Raw genomic sequence first — 23,403 nt, forward strand, 5'->3', positions numbered from 1 at the left:
AAATAGCTTGACAAGAAACAGGGTGATGAAATAACTTGTCAAGCTATGGATACAATCCACACTCAAAAAAGGCAACCTGTGAGCAAAATGCATGGAATCTTGCAGACTATCTTGTCGTTGAAAAGCACGTCGATTGAAAATCAAACACATAGAACAACCAACCACCTATAGCCACAAAAGGCATACATCCTTCTGAGCTTTGTACCCAAAAAAAAGTACAATCTAGTGCACAAATCCCTGTGATATCCAAAATATAACTATGGTCGTAAATTTCTGGGAGTCAAAGCCGCTCACAAGGAAGATCTCTCCAAAGAATCCATTGGAGAATATTGTGTCATTGATGTGTGTGTCGATAAAGGGAATCAAGTTGATGTCGGGTGTCGTTGAGGAGACTACGGTGAAGCCGAGCCGTTCTGGATGTGTGCTCTCATTTCGTCTCCTAGGATGTCAAAGCTGGGATGTCGAAGAAAAACCGCTATGGATAAGTGTGGGAAGAGAGCCGATGATGAGGCTATAGCAGAGGAAGGAAAACCCATGGCAAAGAAGAGTGTCGTCTGTAAGAATCTTTCTCAATTGGGATGTTCTAGCTCTCCGATGCCAAGGGCTGAGATCAAGAGCTGCACCGGAGGAGAGTCAAATCCACTCTTTTTTGGCTCATAATGTAGGAGGCTACTGCAGGGAGAAGATGCCAAGGGTACAAGCGCGAGGAGCATCGGATGCTACCTCTATGCCACTATAGTGTCGAATCAAAGAAATGCTAGAGGAGAGCTAAAGTTCTCTCTCTTCCTCCCTTGCTATGCCAATGCCGCCTTCCATCATCGAACGGAAGTGCCGAATCTCCAGGACGATATCGAAGAATTGCCGCCGATGGTGCAATCTGAAAGTTGCTTGCCGAGAAAGTCGGATCCTCTCTCTCTCTCTCTCTCTCTCTCTCTCTCTCTCTCTCTCTCTCTCTCTCTCTCTCTCTCTCTCTCTCTCTCTCTCTCTCTCTCTCTCTCTCTCTCTCTCTCTCTGGGGAAGAGAGAGAGAGAGAGAATCCGACTCGAGAGATGCGATCAACGGCGGATTAAACCTCGGTCGTTAATCCCTTGACTTTGCCAGTGTCACATATAGTTTAGGCTCGCGAGCTCCGCCTTTTGCTTCAAGCTTGCCTTGCTTTCCCAAACAGAAACCACTGCTGCCTTGCCTTTTGAATTTGGTAGTTTTCAATCGATGTCAGTCTCAGAGGGTGTATGTGTGTGCGCGTGCAAAAATGCATAATCCTGCTCTTCTTCTTCTTCGTATTATTAGCGCAACAGAAGGCTGTTAGCACTGCCATTGCGTTAATAATTTCAGCCATATTATTGTATTACCACTAGTTTGGTGCCAAAACAGGACACTTTCAGTGTCCTTTTTTAACAAATTTAGATTAAATGCTATGTGCATCACACAATGTATTTAAGAAAACCCTCTTGATATGCGTAAATATGTTAGCTAGAGGTTATTCTAAAAATAAAACCTTGCATTTTAGAAGCTATCATGATCAAGAACTAAACTTATCAAGTGGACCCCCGTAAGACTATGATCAATGATTTGAAAATTGACTTTAACACTAGGTTGGTAATGGGACACTTTTATGTCCTATTAAGTGACCATTTTTCTTGAATTATGTCAAGAGTTTCAAAATGGATTTTGAGGTGTTATCTATCTAGAAAGTTGTCTCATGAGCTGAAAAAAACTCGACATTTTTTTGGAATATCAATTCCATCTTTAACATTGTCCTTGCACAACATTTCACAACCTAAACTGTGTGAAAAAACGGGTCCAGTTTTTTGCTTTTTTTAACTTTTTGCAACTATACCACTCTAGAATTCATGTTTGTGAGGTCTATAATGCTAGAGAACTATCTTTAGTAGTCCTCAACATGTCCTGATGCTTCTAGGGAGAAATAAATATTAAAGTTGTAAGTTATGACCAAATTACAAAAATTGTCAAATCCTGTTTTTTAGCCAATTTTAGCTCTTCTATGATTTTTTTGGTGGATTTCATGATATCCAAATGCATTTTTGATTTTGTATGTCTCATATTGTAACATAAAGCTAACATTCCTTGAGTTTTGGGGCACCTAATACCGTATTTTTCATAGTACACAACGATGGTTGATTTTTTCAATTATAGAAGAAAACGAAACATTCTAGTATATCAAGTATAGCTTTTTCAATATTGTTAGTTTCTTGTGACAACTACATGCATTTTGTAGGTAGTAACCATATCTAATCATAAGGATCAAATTTGGCTAGATATTGAATAGTTTCTATGGGATTCTACAACTCATAATGTTGAACCCAGTTTTTTCATGTTTGCTGTATTTAACACTTCATCTTTGTCCCCAAGATTCCCCTTGGTAAGAGATGTATTATTCTTTTGACATGCTCCTTGGCTCCTTATGAACACAAAGGACAATAGGGAACTAAAAAAACATGCATATATTATTTGTATTGAGCGTGGCTATAGAAACTTTGATGATATGTTTGCAGAATGGTAAGAATTCAACTTTTTTGTACCTATTTATTTTGGCAAAACAAAAAATAGTGAGTGAGAAGCAATCATATGTTCTGATCACCAACCCATTGAAGTTAACTAGGGAATTTATCTCAAGTCTTACAAAAATCCCTAATCTTATTTTTATGCAACAAAACGTAAGAAATGACTGTTTTGATGAAAATGCACCAGTCCATCAACTTTGTAGGCTTGGTGTGACCAAAAGATGAGAAATTTTACAAGTTTCTTATTTTTTCCATGTGTAGTAGGCCTTGAACTATAACCTCATGAAAGGATTTTACAAAATGAGTGGATCTACTATGGTTTTGGAGGTTTTTTTCAAAACCCTGAAAGGACACTTTTATGTCCTGTTAGGTTACCAACCTAGTGTTAAAAGCTCAAGAAAAAATAAAGAGCTGGCTTTGTAGAAAAATTTACATGAATTTTTCATAATTATGCTATAAATAATTGCAAGTTTCATGTGCAAAAATTTTTACTTGAGAGTATATAAAATAATGGAAAGTTCTATGTGTTTGCAATGGCCATTTTAAGCATATCATTGTATACAAACAAAAATATGTTTTTAAGCTTTGGTAAACAACAATTATTGGATCATTTCAAATATTCAAAACTCCGCATGAGAAGATATTGATTATTACATTCTTGAATCATAATCATTGAAAAGATCAAATAACTTCAAAAAATTTACGTAGATCAAACAAATATGTCAAAGTACGTGGTACGAACACCAATGTAAAACCTTGGTTTCAATGTTATTGTGGAAGACTCAAGATTTTCAAGAGTTTTTGCACAATAAAAAATTCAAGATAGAGTTCAAGCAATGAGGTTTAATTGAGTTAGGGAGCCAAAAAAATATGTATGTTCTTGGTTTCAACATATGAAGTCATTTGTAGTTGTCAAACTACACTAGAATAGTCCCAATTCCATGAGTGGGCCTTTGGAAGGACAAAATTATGCTCTTAGTTAGCACGTGCTCAAAGATAAAATTATGTATGTAACTTGTAAGTGTCTTGGGAAACTAGTTCTTGAAGGGCACTCCATTGTTTTCTAAAACTAAGTACCAACACTAGGATTTTACAAACATAAAAAAGGTAATCTCTACAAAAAGATATAGTAATTTTATGATTTTTTTCAAGAAAAACAGCTGAAAATTTTACTAAAATTTACGACTTAGAACTTACCATAATTCTCTCCATAGTGCTTGTATTTTGATAGGGAGAAAAATTCAATGTTTTCTTTCCCTCATAACCAATCTATGGTAGAAGCAAAATTATTTCTAGCTTGACAAATAAATTGCCAAGACTTTCGTAGGAAAACAAGACACTTTAGTGTCTAGACACTTAAGTGTCCAATTATAGGACTAGTGTTAACGCCAAATAGCTTCCTTTGCTCGCTTTTGTGGCTCCAACCCCCCATTCTCTTGCAGCCAGATTCTCGTTCAATGCTCTTTTCCAATGTGTGTGTGTACACAACCACACACAGAATGTTGTTTCTCGTTTTCGATTTGCTATAGAGAATCGAGTCTCCCTTGCTTTCTTGTTGCCAAGATTTGGGACCTTACCTTCCACTCTTGTTGAAACCACATACTTAACAATGTCAACAAAAGTCTTTGGGTGCCAAAGATAGGAACTGGTGCATAATTTTCAATTTTTTGTGAGCATCGCTTGAAATTTCTCATTGAAACATTCAATCAAGCCTCATTCATAGCATGTTGGTGGATGCATGTCTTAAGAGAAAATGGTATTCAAAAGAGCTACGCTTTTTTTTCACCATCAGTGCAAGGAAGGTAGTAGGGAGAATACACATATCATATGAGCTACGCTTTTCGGACAACATTATTTAACACGTGACTTAACTCTCAACACAAGTAGCAAGGAGGAACTTTCTCAAGTGGATTAAACACATAATAGATTGCATTGGAGTTTGAATGGATTAGAGGAAAAAACGAAAGAAAAAAAGCTCATAAGAATAAACTTGAGACAAATGATAATCTACCCCACATGAGATAATTCACATGTTTATTTCCAAAAAATGTTTCATAAAGAAGGTGAATGTCTTTAAATCCACTGAAATGGCTATGTTGAGAGTCTTTGGCTTGGCAAATCCGCCGCTAGCTAAAACAATGATAACATCACAAGGGCTTGCCTCCTATAAGATATAACAAAAGAAAAAAAAAAGTGACTTGTTGGGGTAAAGGCGGTGTGCTTTTTACCCCAACTGGATACGCTAGAGGTGTCCAATCGCCCATCATCTGTACACACACATTGTTCTTTACTAGATAGAAGAAGAAGAGGCTCTTTCACATTGTGGTGAGTAGCTCCACCTACCACGTATGTCTCTTGCTTCTCCTCCCTTGCACTTCGCATGCACAACACACCGCTTTCCCACTTAATATGGAAGAATTACAACATTTATCCTTTCTTTAAGCTTCATTTCGTGCTTACTCCTTGTGAAAGCTCCATTATACAAGAGATGTCTGCTTGGAGGCTACACAAATCCATTACAGGGTATGACACCTTAAGAAGCCTACTTGGGTAACATGCTTGCACTTCAAGACTTTTGAGTGTTACCAATTGCTCAACAATCCTTGTTTCCACAATACAATCACATACACTGTAGAGGACCATGTGAAACAACTATCCTAAGCTTGAGCTAGGTGTGAAAACGGACCGTCTACGCTACTTCAACTATCAATGCAATTGCACCTTGAAGGATGAGATAAATGCTCTCAAGTTTTAAGAATCAATACTCCATATCAGTGAGTTTAGTATTTGTTAGTATTTCCATTGGAGAAAGTGAGGAAAAAGCGCACTTTTGCACCCAAGGTAATCCTATTGGCCTTTATTCAAAGATATGAAAATACCATTTCATTCAACCATCTTGTTTTATAGTGATGGCTCTTTATTTTCATGCATACATACTCATGCCACTTTTAAATATCATTCTTGTGCATTTGAATGATATGTTGCCTACCAAATAAGCATTGGACTTTGAAAATTTTATGTTCAAAGCTAAGGGGAGAGAAAGTTCTATAAAGGTGCTACCACACGTAAGAACATAGCAAAGCTATAAAATAAGCTATAACACTTTTTTTCGTAAATACAAAATTTTGAAATCCTGTTTTTCTCTATGGAAGTGAGATTTGAATCGTCATCATCTTTTACCAAAACATGCAAATAATGAATGAACTTCGGTGGTTTTCAAAAGGGCAAGCTTCTAACTAGGAAAGATGTAAGAATGACTTCGAGGACAATGCTTACAAGCATTCTTTGTAAAAGTAGCCTTGAGTCTTCAAATGATAAGAGGACAACTATCCTCATTGTATTCCTCTTATTTGCATTTTCTATAATCACAACACTGGTAAAAGGCCCCCTTTTTTTTTGCCGACGGTGTCATAACCCAATGCTTAAGGTGGATGTGTGGATGCATAAATACCTAGGTTCCATACCCAACTGTATCTTTCAAATTTCATATGTACCTCAATAAAGGGCATTTTTTTGACCCGAATGCAAGAATGGGCAAGAGCCATGAACAAATTTGTAGGGTGCAAATGTATGTTTCCACATCATTTATATACACTGAATAGCATGTAGATAAAAACCCATTGACATGGATAGGTCATAATAATTTCCTACAATTTAGTGACCTATCAACCCAAAATGCCACTGAACCACTTAATGTCAACTTCCAATTTTCAATAAACAAGATTTAACCACAATCTAGAGTTTGAGATACTGAAGTTTGAAAAAGGCTCACTCTTATTGCCAGTATTGCTTGGCAAAGCCCAAAGTACAATCCAAATTGGTTTTTATACATGCTGATGAAGTAGGCCTGCTAACAAAAAATTACTCACATGCTTGTTTTGATACACGTGTATGTCAAGGATGAGACAAGATAAGCAACAAAGCCGCATGGGCTGGACCCCATTGTATATAGTTTGGAGTCACTAATCATGCAATGGAAGTATCATAGCCTCTCCCCAGCTTCTAAAATCTCCTTTGTGGTCATGGTGGAGGAAATCTTTAACAAGGAGAAGTTTGAGCCAGATACCAACGACATGATTCCCGCAATCATGATTCATGACCACAACGAGGCTCATGTATGATGTCATGAAAGAAGTGGCCAATAGCCCACTGTATGGAGGAGTGAGGTTGTTCGAAGTGAAGACACTCCTGGTGCTCTTGAGCACCCCAAAGTAAATTTTGGGTGAAGTGTCAATAGCGTCACTGAGCTTTTTGAGTGCCTTTTGAATGCCTACTTTAAAATATCCATATTCTTCAAAGAAAAATTTTCCAAATACCACTGTAAACTGTGTACGTTCCCAAAATGCCCCTCAAATTTTCAAAAATTTCCAATATGTCCCTCATATTTGACCAAAAATTCCCAAAATGCCCTTCAATTTCTCCAAAATTCCCCTCAATACTCGCAAACATCTTTAAAGACGATTTTTTTTGCAACTTTTCATAGGAAGATTGGTTCTCCCTCAATGAAGATGATAGAACTAGAATTTTGGATGGTATTGTGGGATCTCGAAGATTAAACCGTTTATCATTTTTAAGCACAGATGCCTCTCCTTGTGAGCTCATCGGTGGATAGTTCTGTCCAAGGCACTTGAAGATAGAAGTCCAGTTTCAAAAAGATTAGACTATGCAAAAATTGGGGCAAAGCCATCCCAGCATGATACAAGGGTTCATTGGGAATTCTTGAAATTTGAGGGTATTTTGGGAATTTGCACAAATTATAGGTAATTTTCCCTTCTTGAAAATGGGATCAACTCTTCTCCCTCGCTGTTAATATACACATTCAAACTTACAGTGAATAAATCTTTCAGTATTTTGTCTGCTCCTAGATGGGCAAACAGTAAAGTGGGCGCAGACCTTGCTCCTTTCAACTCTTGGCATATACCTTGCTTCTTGATCAATTATTGGCATAGACCTTGCTTGACAGTTGCATTTCCAATGGTGCCTCATTATGTGATACTCAATCCAGCCTCAGCAATTACACAATGTTCGAGATTATCCAAGTTCTGCAATAAGATGTAATAAAATGAAAAAAATTGCATAACACAACCTTCGGCTCAGCGCTACTTCTCTGTTCCTTTGTGGTTGGGAAATAACAAGAGAATTCTGTAGCAATTTGCTGACATTAAAAAGAAAACCAGGATATAGTTTCCTTTATGAATGTGCACCATAAACCCTGCATTCCTTGAAGTGCAAACTCCATTATTCATGATAACATCACAAAAGACTTACAGCTATGAGAGTTTGTATCCGGTTTGTCTGGCCCTTTCTGTGTGGCCGAACACTCTCGTCCCCCTTAAACAAACCGAACTATAAATGAAAATCCTGAGGAAATCGAGCAAAAAGTCTACATGCATTATAGGAAATAACGCCACAATATACCGGAATGCCATCAATTTCCAATTGCAAAAGAATAAGCTCCTCCAAAAGCCGCACTTGTTCCTGGAATAAGTCAAGCAAACAATAGATACGTGGCCAAAAACAATTGCTGAGCCGCTGCCCTAAGAAGAACCCAGCAACTAACGTATGTACCAAGACTTGGATTATACATTTTAAGTTAACATATACATGATATTGAAAGGTGAAACACAGGCATCTGCATGGAGTAATTCCAAAAAACCTGACAGGGAAGCAAGAGGCTTAAACTTTGGCGCCAGGCCCTTGAATCTTCAGCCTTTGCCCGTCAAGCATGTAAAAATAGAGGCCTGAAGGACCCAGATTTGCCCAAACAACGGCCAGTCAGTCAACGGTCAAACTGACTGGACGCCTAATGTTCTAGTTTGGGTGTCCGTACGGGACTGGACGGGTGTGAACCTTTCAACTAAACTGAGGTACAGCTAGAAGGAACATGCATAGGCACAAGAACCACACTCAGTGAGAAGCTCCTTCTTACAGCCAGGATTTCACTTTTATACTCCAGTGCCCAATGAAAATAGGGGCAGGAGTAGAACCCATGGTCATGGGCCTTTTGGCATTTTAAGAATGATTGACCCCAGGACACAATGCACTAACTATTAAGAGAGTGATCCTTTTAACATTGTAGCATTCAATGGGGGGGCTTAATTTTGACCTTCGCAAAACAAAGGTCTTGGGTTGATACCTGCTAGAGAGTAGTATGATAGATTTGTTTTCATACGCCAATGTTTGCTGAACCATAGGTTTGCATACATGGGGTATGCTTGAGTTTGCTTTTATGAAGAATACTCCAACCTGGGAATTAAGAGTCAGGCTTTATTTTGCCCCTAAGTGAAAGGAATACTAATACTAGAGTTGGTTTTCCTTTTTCATAGCGCAAGTAATAATGCTCATTTCACGAATTTGAGCCTCAACTAACAAAGTTATACAGTGCCACTGCTGCCCTCCAACAGCTTCTACTTCCTCATCCACTGGCCCGCTACTCTCATGTCCCTTACGAGAGTCTCTTTATGACACCTAAGCTCTAATATAAAGAGCCCAAGGCACCTCGGATCCTCAAAGCACAAATCCGACACAACGGTCCAAAACCTTCACAAACAAGGCAATGTACCTTGATCTCACTATACAGCAGCAAATATACTGCTCCTCTGACTCTACCTCCTGATGACACATCTGGCATACGCAATCTTCTTGTGATATACCCCCATATCTCAACTGTTAACACCTCCTTAGACAACCGGCAGACTAAGAGACTGCATTTGCACCAATACTTACAATATTTAATGTCGTAAGACTTTCAAAATAAATTTAAAGCAGTTGAGGGACTTTACTATGAAAGCATGGACATGCGTGGCTTGCCTTCACAATACTCAATGCTGACAACTGTGTGATTAAGATAGTTGGAAAAATACCTTGTCTTCAGAAGGGCTCATAACCTTGGCTATTGAAACTTGTCCGAGAAGTGACTCTGCCTCCTCCTCTAGCTTGTCGACCTACAAAAGCATTTCATAGTAACCAAAAGCAGATAGATAACAAAAGTATATAAACCAGAACATATAGCAGTTAGATTGAAAGCCTTCGCCAAACATCAGAATAACAACATAAATAACCTACATTACATGACAAGCCTGAGGAAATATGTGTGTATGTGTTGTGAAACCAGATAACTCTACTTGTCGAGTTGATCTTGAAAAGCCTAAACACACCCCTGAAACTCCCAAGTTGGATTGCCATTCTCAATGACTTCCTTCATCGACTGCACCATATCGAAACGATGAAACCAATAGATATGAGGTGTAAGAGACTCTCTAAAAGTCCGGTCCATGTGAGAGATGCAGCATTTTCTGAGTGCCTCCTCCCCTCGCTGCAAAATGGTGGAAATCCTGATTTTTTTACGTACAAGAAAGGTTATATTAGGTGTCTCCAAACCCTTAATCTAGCATGTATCGAATAAATATTAAATCTTACTCTTCCGACGACAGAGAAGTCCTTGCAAGCTCCATTATTTTCTTAATGGTGAATTTGTTGGCTTTGTCATGCCATTTGTTGTAGCGCACCCATAGGTTGAGCCATGACATGCCATAATCATATGCCCTTCTCGTGAAAACATTTTCCACATCGAAAGAATCTTCTTTTTCCGACGATTGTACTCATCCCGCTTCTCAACGTACTCACGACTCTCTTCATGTGTGATGTCTTTCGTTCTTGCATGGTAGGCTTTCATAAACTCATCCTCTAAACTAGAAATTCAAACAGAATCGATAGGGAGCACTCTCACATTTGTTCTTTTCATGGCACGTGGTTTAAGGGATAGCATATTTTCCATACTAGCTGTGCAACAAATCCGCACCAAATTCGATCCATTAGTAACTTGGCTATTGTTCTTCATATGCTTTTGGGCACATTCACCTAATTCGGGCTCTAAACGTGACAAGATGGAGATGGGATCCACAAGTCCTAAGTGTTGCATAATAAATATATCGTGGGAGGGTGTGCTAGGGATGCTAACCTCAATAGCCGTTAAGTACAAGCAAGTATGACAATGCTAAGGAGAACGGCTAAATTGTCACAAGTTCACAACCAACTTGTTTACTCCTCGTAGAACCACCAACAGATCGGCCTCCTCCTAAGGATCAAACTTTATGACTCGACAATGAACATATAGAATTTCCTCCTTGGTATATACGTTGTTGAGCGAGTCCATCCAAGTTTTCACTCGATGGTTGCTGTCCCATACTACAAAGTAATTGTCTACCATGTGTGCCAGCTTTTAGTAGGTGTGAAGCATCTCGTCATACTTGATGCCAACTTCTTTTAGAGCCAACATTAAATGAGAATACCTTTGCTCGAAGGGTGAGTGGCTCGGTATGCACTCCGAGACTATAAACTCTCCCAAGCTTGGTTGATAACCAGAGCTTGTGTCGATTACTCCCATTGAGAAGAGAGAGCTTTGCAAGAAGAGAGGTTGATTCAATCATTGAGTCCAACTTTCTACCTAATTGGTTGGAAGATCGCTGCATCGACAAAGATGTAGGACTCCGCCCTTTGCCAATATGCAGGTTAAGAGTAACTATGATCAAATTTGATTGAATCCAACTTTCTACCTGATTGGTTGGAAGATCACTACATCGACAAAGATGTAAGACTCCAACCTTTGCCAATATGCAGGTTAAAGGTAAATCCCATATTCCACACTCATGATGATCAAATTGATCTTCTCCGATAAAGCTTTATCCATAGCTATGGTAGCTTGGGAGAGTTTAGTCTCGGAGTGCATACTAGGCCAACCACTCTGCATGCAAAGCTACTCCCAATATATGCCGGCTCTAAGAGAAGTCGGCATCAAATATGAGAAAATGCTCAGCAGTCACCAAAAAGTGGGCAAACATGGCGGATATTTTACTTTGTAGTAAAGAACAGCAACCATCGAATGAAGGCTTAAATTGCATTGCTCAACGACGCATACACCGAGGAGGAGGAGATCCCTTACGTGGCGTTTTCAAGTCATAAAGTTTGACCCTTCAGTGATGCCTGATCTGTTGGTGATCCTACGAGCAATAATAAGTAAATTGTTTTTAACTAGCCGTACAGTTTTAGAATTACAATGATTAGTTAAACATTCTCCTTAATGTTGTCTATCACAAGTGTGATGATGTGGCACACGACCCCTGTGGACCTCTATGGCCCACTAAAGGGGCCAGACAATGTACCAATTAAGGAAGGCATCAAAATTGCATAGCTAATGCTGAGATGGCAGGCAATGTAAACTCCACCGCGAATCACGCTACACATAGGGCAGCCCCACTCCGGTTGCTTCTCCCTTCAGATCAGCCTTCCTGCCAGTAGGAGATCACGCCAGAGCCTCGGTTCCACAAGAGGCTAGGGCAGCCCATGACGAGACCGTGACAGTGGTCTAGTGTGCGGGAGCAGTTGGCAGTGTCAATAGCAGTCGCAGTTGTGTGTCCTTGGGTCTATCCATTGGGCATGTCAGTTCTATGTCGGACAACCCTTGGTCACTTGTATGAGTAGATTGTTATCAGCATAGAAAGCCTTTCCCAAATCTCTCTCTTTCTCATTTTCAAATGCCCTGTCTCTCCTTACCTCGATGATCTCTCTTCTCCACAGGTGTGCCTTGCTCATGTGTTTGGCATTGCAAGTGTTCTAGATCAGAGTCGAGGTTACCACAGGATCACAAGCCAATTTTTGTCTTCATTGCATCTTCCGCTCCCACCTTTGACATGGTATCGGATCCCTATGATGATATGACCACCTGAGTGCTCGGATGTGGCTGATCTGGTACGGTTTTGGACATGATTGAGAGAGAAGAAGCTTGCTGTCTGGTTTTCTCCAAGTTTGCGGTAGATTTGGGTATGTGGAGGCCTTGGATCCTCGTCTATGACTTCCCCGCATTTACCCTTGATTACCCAGACCTCTCTTCACCACGGGGGAACCCGATGGAGGTTTCAGGATGTGTAGCAGTGTTGGATTGCTTTGATTTCCCAGATGGAATCATGTTACAGTACCTTCCCACAAGGGGAGCAAGCATGCGGTTGTTGGATCCAGAGAGAGGAGCTATTCTTTTCCAGCCTCTTCTTCAGAGAGAAGTGTTTGGACAGCAACAGAATCTTCTTCCTCACTTCTGGAGGAGTTTTTTATCGTTGTATTTTCTTCGAGGAGATGGATTGGCCCTCAAGCTGCCAACAGAGGAGAATCCGTGAGACCCTACCTATCCGATGGGTAGCAGGTTGATGATTCAGTTACACTTTTGTACCAAATTGTGGATTGAGGATGACAGAGGGGGATCTCTTCCCTTCTTGAAGCAGAGGATGTTCCTTGATTTTTCATTTTCCATCTAAGGATGGAAGTTCCAATTCCGGCTTTAGTAGACTCTTGTTTATCTAGTATGCAGCAGGTTAGGTGCATGTTCCAGTGCATGTGTTGGAGTTGGCTTCAACAGGCAAAGGGGGATACTTTTATCTCCAGAACCACTTCTTGTTTGATCATCCGACTTCCCTGGATGAGGTTTTAGAGGTGGAGCATGTGGTGCCAGACCCTTAGCTAACAATGACAACAATTCGAGGAGGTTTTGTTGGAGTGTGGACTTCTACTATCTCCATGTTCTCTCCTTCCCCAGTGGTAGTGTGGCCCTACAGACTTGGTCACTTCATTGCCCTCTTGCAAGCTTGTCAATACCAATTATGGGACACTTTACGACTTCTTGTGAGCTTGTCATTACCAGTTGTGGGACAGCTTATGACTTCTTGTGAGCTTGTCAGCACCAATTTCGGGATAGGTTTGCAACCTTCTATGGGCAGTTTCTCTTGATGATCGACAACAGAATTGTGGAGATCCTTTGGATGACAGGTTTGCATGTAGTGTCGACAATTGGTGGGGACATTTAGTTCCTACTCCCGCAATCAGCAACATTTGGATGCCTCTTCCAATAGATCTCTTTGGAGAGCTCCAACCTTGGGGGCAGCCCTTTTTCTTCAGGTGTGCTGGCTACGATTGGCTAGTATAGCAGGTTCTTCCCTCGCAGTCTTTTGCCCGAGATTTTAAGGAAGCAAGTTACAACAGTGGGAGTATATGTGCTCTTCCGAGTCTGTATGCAGTTTGGCATTTTGTATTGGGTTGTACCTACAAGGTTGATCTTGGCAGATGCAAAGATTTGGCAAACATTTGGTTTGATCTCAGGGAGTTTGCTTGAGTAGCTAGATCTTCTTGGACCCCGACGGCTTCTTTGGCAAACATGATCCTCATGTGACGACCTTTCAGGTCTTCCTATTCTAAGGAGTCCGAGTTTACCGATGGTGTGATCCTCTTTGAGTCTCGAGTTCCATGAGATTCAGGATTTGCTATCCACTTACAGAGAAAGCAGTTTTACTCCAGGTTGTCTCAGATTTCTTTCTGGTGGTACTTATTCTCTTTTCTTAGGATTGAGCGGGAGGGGGACTTCCTATCTTTGGAGTTTTCAACTTTAGCTCTTGAACTTTCAATGATAATGTTTGCTCTGTTCCGACGTGGGTTGAGTCAATTGTTACATCAGAGCGTACTTTTGATGATACTTCTCTGTCAGAGGGGCTTCCAGGTTATTATCTTTGGTCGATTTCCGATGCTCCATTCAGCTGAGTACCACGCATGGTGTCCTCCAGTCCTTGGTTTCCCTTACCCATTTTTTGCGGTTTTGGATGGTGTGCTTTAGCCCACAGTGCAATTACTATCTAGGCGGATGTTTTCCTTAGTCATTTCGGTGGTTGCCTTGTCTTTCGGATTAATGGTGTGACGATTGCTCCTCCCAGTGCATCTGAGCAATAGTTCCTATGCCTCATCTTCCAAATTGATCCCTGGAGACTGTACAATTCAACACAAAAAGAAAACATCTTTGTCGCAGACGAATTTGTGCGCGATATTGATATCGCCTATCAACAAGTAAAACAAGCAATTCTTCGCACTCGAGAGCAGCGGAAGAAAGCAGAGAGTCTATCTTCCGCTAATTGGTCACCTCAATCTTGAAAAAGGACAGTATGTCCTACTTAAGTTTGAGAAAGCTAGATTGAAAAAGCGGGTCGGAAAAGGAAAAGTTGTTAAAATTTCTTATAGATTTTACGGCCCTTTCAAAATTACAGATAAAGTCAATGAAGTGACTTTTAGATTGGATTTGCCTTCTCATTGGCGCATCCATAATGGTTTTCATGTAAGTCTCATCCGACCATATGTTGCTTCTCCTCCCAAAGGAGATCTTTCAACCAAAACAAATAATACACCACTCCGAGTGACAACTAAAGTCCGGGAGACTACATCGATAGTATTTAGTCAAGCTTAAAAATTACACCCCTTTAGACGCAAAGTGGATGACTAAGTCAGATTTCAAAGATTACCCAGATATCTTACACAGTTATGTTACCGCTCTACAATTGAAATCAACAGTTTAGAACCAAGAGGGATGTACCTATGTCATTTTTTGTAAACAATTAATTTATTTACTAACAAATAAGTATTTAAATAGTTGTGTGCACACCAGAATAGAACTAGTAATTCTAGGGCCTTAGGTGCATCCTAACGTGGGCAACAGCACCTCAGGGAGACCTTAGCAGAAAAATACCCTGAAGCCCTAGTAATTGGGAGATCGAGTCTTCAAAAGGGGTAGACAGTAGCCTTAGATTTTAGACTCAAAAAATTACGCGCGTCCATGCGAGGACAAGAATGAGATGGGGTTCTTAGAACAGAGATCCTAAGGTCGGGATTATTTTTTTAATAAGGAATTAGGATAAGCTAATTAAACTAAGTTTAATTATTCGTGCCCGCACCAAATGGTCGGACAAGTGCGAACAGGTGATGTAGGAGTAATGCCGGTATAACCTTATGCCAAGAAGCATCTGATGTTTTCATAAGTAGCTATCATGTGATCAATTGTGAGTTAATTGCACATTTAATAATGGCCTAGTGAACTTTTAAAGCTAAAAGTTAAATGGTTTTTAAGTTATAAAGTGTGTCACTTGCCATACTTACCCATGCAAACTCTCTCTCTCTCTCTCTCTCTCTCTCTCTCTCTCTCTCTCTCTCTCATCTCCTAGCGCCCCCTCTTCTGGCTCAAGTCTATTTAAGAACAACCCCTCTCTCACTGCGAGGTTGGTAGTGCACCCACCCCCCAATTGAGAGCGTGCTCTACGCCATTGAAGCTTGAGGATCAACCCTTGTGGTGTATGTGGAGACTTTGAGCTCCCATCACCTAGAACAAGGTTTCTCTTTATCATAGGCAGCTGTGGGAGAAGTTTGGTCGCGAGAAGTGGAAGGAGACTCTCCTTCTCTCGCGATTAGCTGCTGTAAATTCTCTATTTTCAATCCCTACACACCTCTATTAGCGTGAATTTTAGCAGAGCATTCATAGAATCCCATCCTTCTCTACCTAACCTACGCATCACCAAGTTTGGTTCAATTCCATCATGAAAAAGGCCTCCATTTCGGCATTGGAACATGCACAGGTAACAATTTCAAATTATGTGCAGAAAATTACAGCAAGCATATGTGTGCGTTTTGCATGTTTCTCCCCTGTGTTTATTGCAAGAATGACTAAGTATGAAGGTGACCAATTAGCAGAAGACAGACTCTCTTCTTTGAGAGCTTCTGAAGAGGTTTGTGGAAGATAGAGCCTCGCCTACGAGAGCTTCCAAAATCTCACAAAAGAGGGGAAAAATCCTCTTAGCAGTTAGAGAGTAGTTCTCTCACTCTCTCATTCAGAAGCAGAAAAAGGACAAGAAAGAATGGAGGACGGACGTTTGCCCCGTTCCTATGCTTGTAAAGATTCTCCCTTAGTAATAAAGATATTCTCGTTATGGGGGGGGGGGGGACCAGCCCATCTTCTGGTCCCCAATGATGTGTCAATCTTTCTCTCTCTTTCCCCAATTCTCTCGAGTATATGAATTGCATTTATAAGTTAGTTTATGCTTCCGCCTTTTGTGACACTGATCCCATATCAACTTCGCATCGTTCATCAATCGTATATGGCTAATGACCAATGGTGTACTGTTGAGGATAATGAAGGACTGAATCCGAGCATTGACACGCTCCCATAACTTCGCTCCCTTTGGGTCCTTTGACTTTTGAAGGTTTCTCAAGACAAAGCCTCCAAGCTCGTAAGAGTCAAAGACCGCCATCATGGTGGCTTTCCAAATGGCATAGTTGTCTCCATTCAATTGTTGATCGGAGGGAAAGGTAGAGAGTGTAGGTATCACCTACGCTACAGTAGAACTGAGACAAATCTCCCCATTCTTCGTTGACGGTGGTCTCACCACCGCCAATCCCATCCTCATGGTTTACTTCATCACCATGAGCTGAATTGGTTTCAGAATCATCACTCCTCTCCATGGTGTTGGAAATCTAGGCATGTGATAAGGCTAGTTCGAGGTAGAAGGTAAAATCTGAAAATCTATCCACTCGAGCCGAAATCAGCCCAGAAAGAGTGAAAAACCCAGAAAAAACAGCAAACCGTCTCTTTTCGTCGCGAAACATCAACACCACAAACTCACACAAATCACCAATCTGATTCGAGAGCACACCGTGGCTATGGTACCATGTCAAAGGTGCAGAGTAAAAAAGTGAATCGGGTGATGAACATGTCTGCAACTGCGAGCAAACCCCCTCTCCGTGACGGGTAGCTAATAGATCTCGTATCTATCGCGATGGATCTCCTCGTCGTCAAGCTCCTAGCGCGTACCGCCCACCGAATGGGCACCGGAACTCGTCGCACACGATGCAACACCGAGAGGGTGTGTACACCGCAAGAGAGAGGGAGCGCTAGGCTCAGGGAGAGAGATCGCAAGTGGAAAAACGCCAGAGAGGGGAGATCGATGTGGTGAGAGAAAACGCTAGAGAGAGGTGAAACGCATTCACATAGAAAACGCTAGCAAGCATAAAATGCTAGAGAGAGATAACTGCCTATTAGGTGCAACGGAATGAATGTTGTATTTTCTCAAGATTAGTGATCTTTATTGCTCAAGGGTCCTTTTAGTTCTTAGGGAAGGAGAGAGCCTTCCGTCTTATGGCGAGTGCTATGATCACGAACAAAGTGAGTGGATTGTGCGTGCAAGTGAATGAGACTGAGAGAAGGAGAGCGAAGAGATATGACACCCGAAAGGTTGTAAAACCCTCCTCCGAAGGCCCCACTCTCGTCGGCGAGAGTGGTCTACTTTGATTGCACAAAGGTGTACAATGCGAATGCAATGGACTGATGCAACTTGGACTATGCCGATGACGACAACGGTGGTGACGACGGCGACTTCGTGGCTGAAAACTGTGATCTTCTATGGGCTGAATTCGATGGCTGTTTCGAGGCTGAAAATGACTGTTTTCTTGCTGTGGTTATGGCTGAAAATGCGGAAGCATCTGCAACCAACTTGGGGGCTGATCTGCTTCTGTGTCTAGGCTGAAAACTGATGAACTTGGCTGCGTTTTTCTTGAGGCTGAAACTGTTGACAAAACGCTAAAGCTGCAGGTCTATGGCTGGTGGTTTTGCAATGAAAAACGCTGCTGAAGATGTAGCATTTTTGCCATGAAAACACTGGGCTGAATGGTGCTATGGTGATCATGCAAGGAGTTGAATGCTAGGGATCTGATGTTGCCCGCGGTTACTGCAAGAGGACATGCCGGCTGAGGTCTTTATCCAAAACGCTAGGCTCTGATGGTGTAGCTGATGATGCAAAGCCAAAACGCCAGAGGTTCTGGGGGGTACTGCTGAGAAGTTGCCTGTTGAGCGGGAAGCTCCTGCTGCCTCTTCTGCCAAAAAGTGCTAACTTGGGTTTGCTTATATATTAACTTAGCAAAATTGCCCTACCTACTTTTGTTGGAAAGTCACTTAAAAATAATAAGTGAAAAAACCAAAAATAGGGTAAATAGGCTAAATGCACTGGAAAATCCCCTAACTGATGCTAATGGATTCTGATGGGAATTCCGATGATCATGCTGTGTGCAACCGGAGGATATGCATCTATGCCAAGTGACTGGGCTTGCACGGTCTACGAATAGACTCACAAAAGTGTCAGATCACTGCTAATCTAAACTTGAAAGAACTGACTGAACCCTGTTGTGGTGTAGCTTGTCCACGGACACATAGGGTTGGGATGTGTCACGTGACATCCCCTCCTTTTCAAAGTGAGGTACTAGTACCGAACTGTATGGCGTCCAGGGAGATCGCCAACAGTATCCGGAATCCTGGAAGGGGCTCTTCGCCGGCCCACTCCGCTGTGTGGATCGTGCGGTACTTGCACTTCATAAAGGTCTGTAAAGCTTGCTTCTTTGGGCCGTGCCGAAAGCGACACATAGTCTTCTGTGGCTCCTTTGATGCTTCAACTTCGTCTAAAGTCCTGCTTCTTTCGTCTTCAAGAATCTCCATGGCTGAAAATTCCTAAAACCATCTCCAACACAAAACCATGAACATATCCATTCCATGTAAAGTGAAGGAAAAAAATCTTGTCTTCTCTAAAGACTGTGTATGCAATGTAGATGAACAAATAGACGGAGTGACAACCCGTTCATCAAACACATGTAAACAATGAGGTCGAATCTTTTCTGTTTGATCAAAATCAATCAACTGTGGCAAATCACAATGGAAATGCCCATGCTTGGTGCTCATACTATCATGTGCTCATTCAGAAACTGTGTCATGCAAAGGAAGAGACATGGAATGTGACTTCCTGACATACAAACTTTCCAGCTTTTCACTGAAAAATCCGCATACATTCGTGCTCATCCATGAGAGAAACGTGCTCAACATACAATATGTCATGCCTAGTAAAAGGGATCACATAAGGATGTTGACTAAAATACAGGAAACCTTCACGAATGAAACACTCGAACAATACGTGCGCATCAATCATGCGAACACATAATACTTCCTGTGATGGTTCTTTGGACCAAGGCTCGAGAGCCAAGATTGGTTCATCCTGAATGATCGAATCGTCCTGTGGGGGTTCTTTGGACCTAGACTCGAAAGCCAAGATCAGATCTTCGTGATTGATCGTATCTACAACGAGGTTAGCTTCGCTAGAAAAAGCATCCACTAACACATCATCCTTGTGAACAATCACATCATCTTCATGCAATTCATCACATCTTGATCATGCAAATCATCATGCTTGTCATTGTCATCCAAATCATCATGCTTATCTTTGTCATCCAAATCATCATGCTTGTCATTCAAATCATTGCGCTTATCATTGTCAATCAAAACATCATGCAAGTCATTGTCAATCAAATCATCATCATGCTTCACACAATCATGCAAATCCTGTGAGTCATGCTTTGGAGAAGAAGAGACTGAGAGAGTCTCCGTCTCCTGAATCTCTTGCATCTGTGTCGGCACCAGATACAAGAGTCGCAAGAACTCTTGCATGTGTCGGTCGCACCGTTCTTGTCTTGCCTTTCTTTCGGCTTCTCTTTTTGCTTTTTCTTCTGCGTGTAAGTGTCGTAGATAGGGAAGGGTCGGAAAAACCTCCTGGTTGGGAAAATTCTTCTTCGCCTCTCTCATGCTCATCACCTCCAAGCGAAGTATCCATTCCGCTTCGAGTGATGATCATTCTGAAGTCGTGGGTTCTTGTGGGTTCTTGGGGGTCTTGGGTTCTTAAGTTCGCGAGGAACTTGGGTTCTTGAGGGTTTCAGTCTTGAGGGTCTTGGGTTCTTTGGGTTCTTGAGTTTTTCTTTCGCTTGCAAACCGCGTTGCGAAGGATCTTCTCTTCACCCGAGTTCTACTCCTTTCTGCGGGCGCACCCCTTAGCGGCCTTGCGCTCACACCAAGGTTGCTTTTTCCCACCTCACGTCGATTGGTCGGCCACTAAGTGCACGGTCCGCTCTCAATGAGTGAAAAGAGACACAAGGGGAGGCTAGACAAGCCCTTCTTTCCTGGGATTCCTGTCACTCTTCAACAAAACACGATTAGGAATCGCCACGCCCAAGCGAACTTGGGGGCTGATCTGCTTCTGTGTCTAGGCTGAAAACTGATTAACTTGGCTGCGTTTTTCTTGAGGCTGAAACTGTTGACAAAACGCTGATGCTGCAGGTCTATGGCTGGCGTTTTTGCAATGAAAAAAGTTGCTGAAGATGTAGCGTTTTTTCCATGAAAACGTTGGGCTGAATGGTGCTATGGCGATCATGCAAGGAGTTGAATGCTAGGGATCTGATGTTTCCCGCGGTAACTGCAAGAGGACACGCCGGCTGAGGTCTTTATCCAAAACGCTAGGCTCTGATGGTGTAGGTGATGATGCAAAGCCAAAACGCCAGAGGTTCTGCAGGGTACTGTTGAGAAGTTGCCTATTGAGCGGGAAGCTCCTGCTGCCTCTTCTGCCAAAAAGTGCTAACTTGGATTTGCTTATATATTAACTTAGCAAAATTGCCCTACGTACTTTTGTTGGAAAGTCACTTAAAAATAATAAGTGAAAATAACCAAAAATAGGAAAATAGGCTAAATGCACTGGAAAATTCCCCTAACTAATGCTAATGGATTCTGAGGGGAATTCCGATGATCATGCTGTGTGCAACCGGAGGATATGCATCCATGCTAAGTGACTGGGCATGCACGGTCTACGAATAGACTCACAAAAGTGCCAGATCACTGCTAATCTAAACTTGATTGAACTGACTGAACCCTGCTGTGGTGTAGCTTGTCCACGGACACATAGGGTTGGGATGTGTCACGTGACACTGCCCCGAACGCTGGATCTCTTCACTGAATAACATGCCAAAAGTACTTGGGGGGGGAGGGGGGGGGAGGCTGCCTATGTAGGGAAACTGGAAGTTTTCCCTACCTCAGCCAAAAACCCCACAATCCCAATAAATGGCTAAATATGCTAATAAATATGTAAACTCGTTGAGAGTGTTTCAACACCTGGGACACATATTTAGTAGCAGAACTGCAAAAGACTCGAGACTCTCACCTCCGGATACGAACGGGGGTCCCACCTTATGTCAGCCTACCGGGTGAGCAACACGGTGAAGTGCACCGCCATGAACAAGTGCGGTCGGGCATAGCCACAAAACAGCCCCCACTCCCTAATCCGCTCCTAGGAGATACTGGAGCTACCACCGAATAGGAATCTAAACTCTAATAGGCCCGTCGAGAGGAACTCCTATTGCAAGTGGTCTTCGCTCCTAGGAGATATTGGAGCTACCATCAGAAAGGAATCTAAACTCTAATAGACCCGTCGAGAGGAACTCCTCTTGCAAGTGGTCTTGGCTTCTTTATGGCTCATGCCCCATAACACAAAGTGATGAAGACGAGAGCGCTCGATGCGCGATAGACAAAGGGCGGGAGCGGCTAATAAGTCTGGGGCAGGGACACGAAGATTCCCTACAAAGCTTCTTTGATATAAGTCTAGGGCAAGGACACGAAGATTTCTTTGATAAAAAAAATTATGTAAAATCTCAAAGGTCGTCTTGCTCTGTCTGCTCTTGGAGGACCGGTATGCTTTCAGAAAAGCACATGCCTGAAGCTTTGAACATTGTAATGGGAGTGCCAACAGAAAAAGAACAAACAAGAAAAACTTTTAGCACTTCAAATAACCGAACTGAGAGAGAGAGAGAGTGAACAAAACACAAGACGGGGAGTGGCAGAGTTCCCCACCCCAAGAGAGCACTGGCCCCAACCCTGGCGCCCCTTTCGGTAGTTCTTTATATTGCTTGAACTCACTACAATGCCGGTACTCATGCTCTGCACCTTCACTCGGAAGAGTGCCAAAGTATCAGCCTTGAACATATTTAAAGGCCCTTGGCCCTCTAAAAGCAGTTTACATGAAATGCATTAACCCCAAAAGCTTCTGGTCCAAAAGCATCTGACCCAAAGGCTGCAACGTAAAAGTCGGAAATCCGTACAACTGCAACGCCAACAGTCAGCACAGAACACGGGCGTCCATACAGCTTGTCAACGTAATTTTCGGGACTACCGTACAATCATGTCACGTCATCAATTCTCCATGCAATTTGGTTTATGAGGTTGCTAGTCCTGCTTTATTTAATTAATGCCTCTAGGCACTTGGGCCTCCATCCGATGGGGTCCCATAAGTTGGTGAGAACTTCTTTAAAAATTAAGCCACTCAGCAAGACTTTGGCTTGACACGCCAGCAGTTGTGCAGACTTTTCGGTCTGATCTTCCTGAAGTTTAAGTGGATCAGCTGCCTGGCCACTTTGGGTTGCGGTTTCTTATTCTTTTCTTCAGACAAGTGACCATCGATCTTTGGCAAGACTAGACATTTGCAGGCCTATTGGCACTCCTTCGCAACTGCTGGATCTATCGCACGAGTAGTTCCTACACTCAGTTCAGGACCTATCTCTTAGAGAACTACCTTTCCTTTGCAGAGATGGAAAACAACAATTTTCTACACTCCTTCTGACGGTGAACTATGGAGATTTCTTGGTGGTTAGTATTCTCGAGACTACTGCTACCCTTGTGGAGTATAGTCCTTCAGCGGACATAGCTACAGACATCTTCATTGTCGGTATGTAACGACCCACCGGTTGGATAATTCAATCTTGCACTTAAACTGAATAGAACAATCAACACTTTGCACTCATAGATGATCAGGAAGAGGCGGAGTTCCCAACTCAACAAACAAGAACTGAACTAAAGAATAACAATTTGCACTTGAAGATGAAACAGAAGAGGTGGAGTTTCTCTTTTGAGAGAGTTGGCCTCAAGTTGAGCGCCCTTGGTGGTATTTCTTTATAAATTGATCAGAAAAGTTTACAACTGAGTGCACCAATGCATTGAATCTCAGTTACAACTAAGGCAACGCCTGGTTGTTATAGGTATTAGGCACTTGGCCAAAAACACTTTAAAAACAATGCTCCCAAAAACATCTGCTTGTAGTTTCTGTTCCAAAATTTTATAAGGCAACTGCTATTTATAACTAGCACCCCAAAAGCTACTCCATTGTAATAATTT

The 23,403-nt window shown here is 41.9% G+C and overlaps 1 protein-coding gene across 2 annotated transcripts in view; it reads right to left on the bottom strand.

Moving 5' to 3' along the window:
- Positions 1-7,165: 7,165 nt before the first annotated feature.
- Positions 7,166-23,403, bottom strand: part of LOC147465161 (uncharacterized) — a 98,482-nt gene continuing 82,244 nt past the window's right edge. For both annotated transcript variants that reach the window (XM_086518563.1, XM_086518556.1), the window contains exons 3-6: positions 9,389-9,469; positions 7,944-8,003; positions 7,794-7,856; positions 7,166-7,567 (exon numbers count right to left, since the gene is read on the bottom strand). In XM_086518563.1, the coding sequence (XP_086374689.1) occupies positions 7,511-7,567; positions 7,794-7,856; positions 7,944-8,003; positions 9,389-9,469 (261 nt within the window). In that variant the 3' untranslated portion in view covers positions 7,166-7,510. The remainder of the gene's footprint in view (positions 7,568-7,793; positions 7,857-7,943; positions 8,004-9,388; positions 9,470-23,403) is intronic.

Source organism: Adiantum capillus-veneris, chromosome 1, assembly GCF_014529385.1.
Source record: "Adiantum capillus-veneris isolate H3 chromosome 1, ASM1452938v2, whole genome shotgun sequence".
Classification (NCBI taxonomy): Eukaryota; Viridiplantae; Streptophyta; class Polypodiopsida; order Polypodiales; family Pteridaceae; genus Adiantum; species Adiantum capillus-veneris.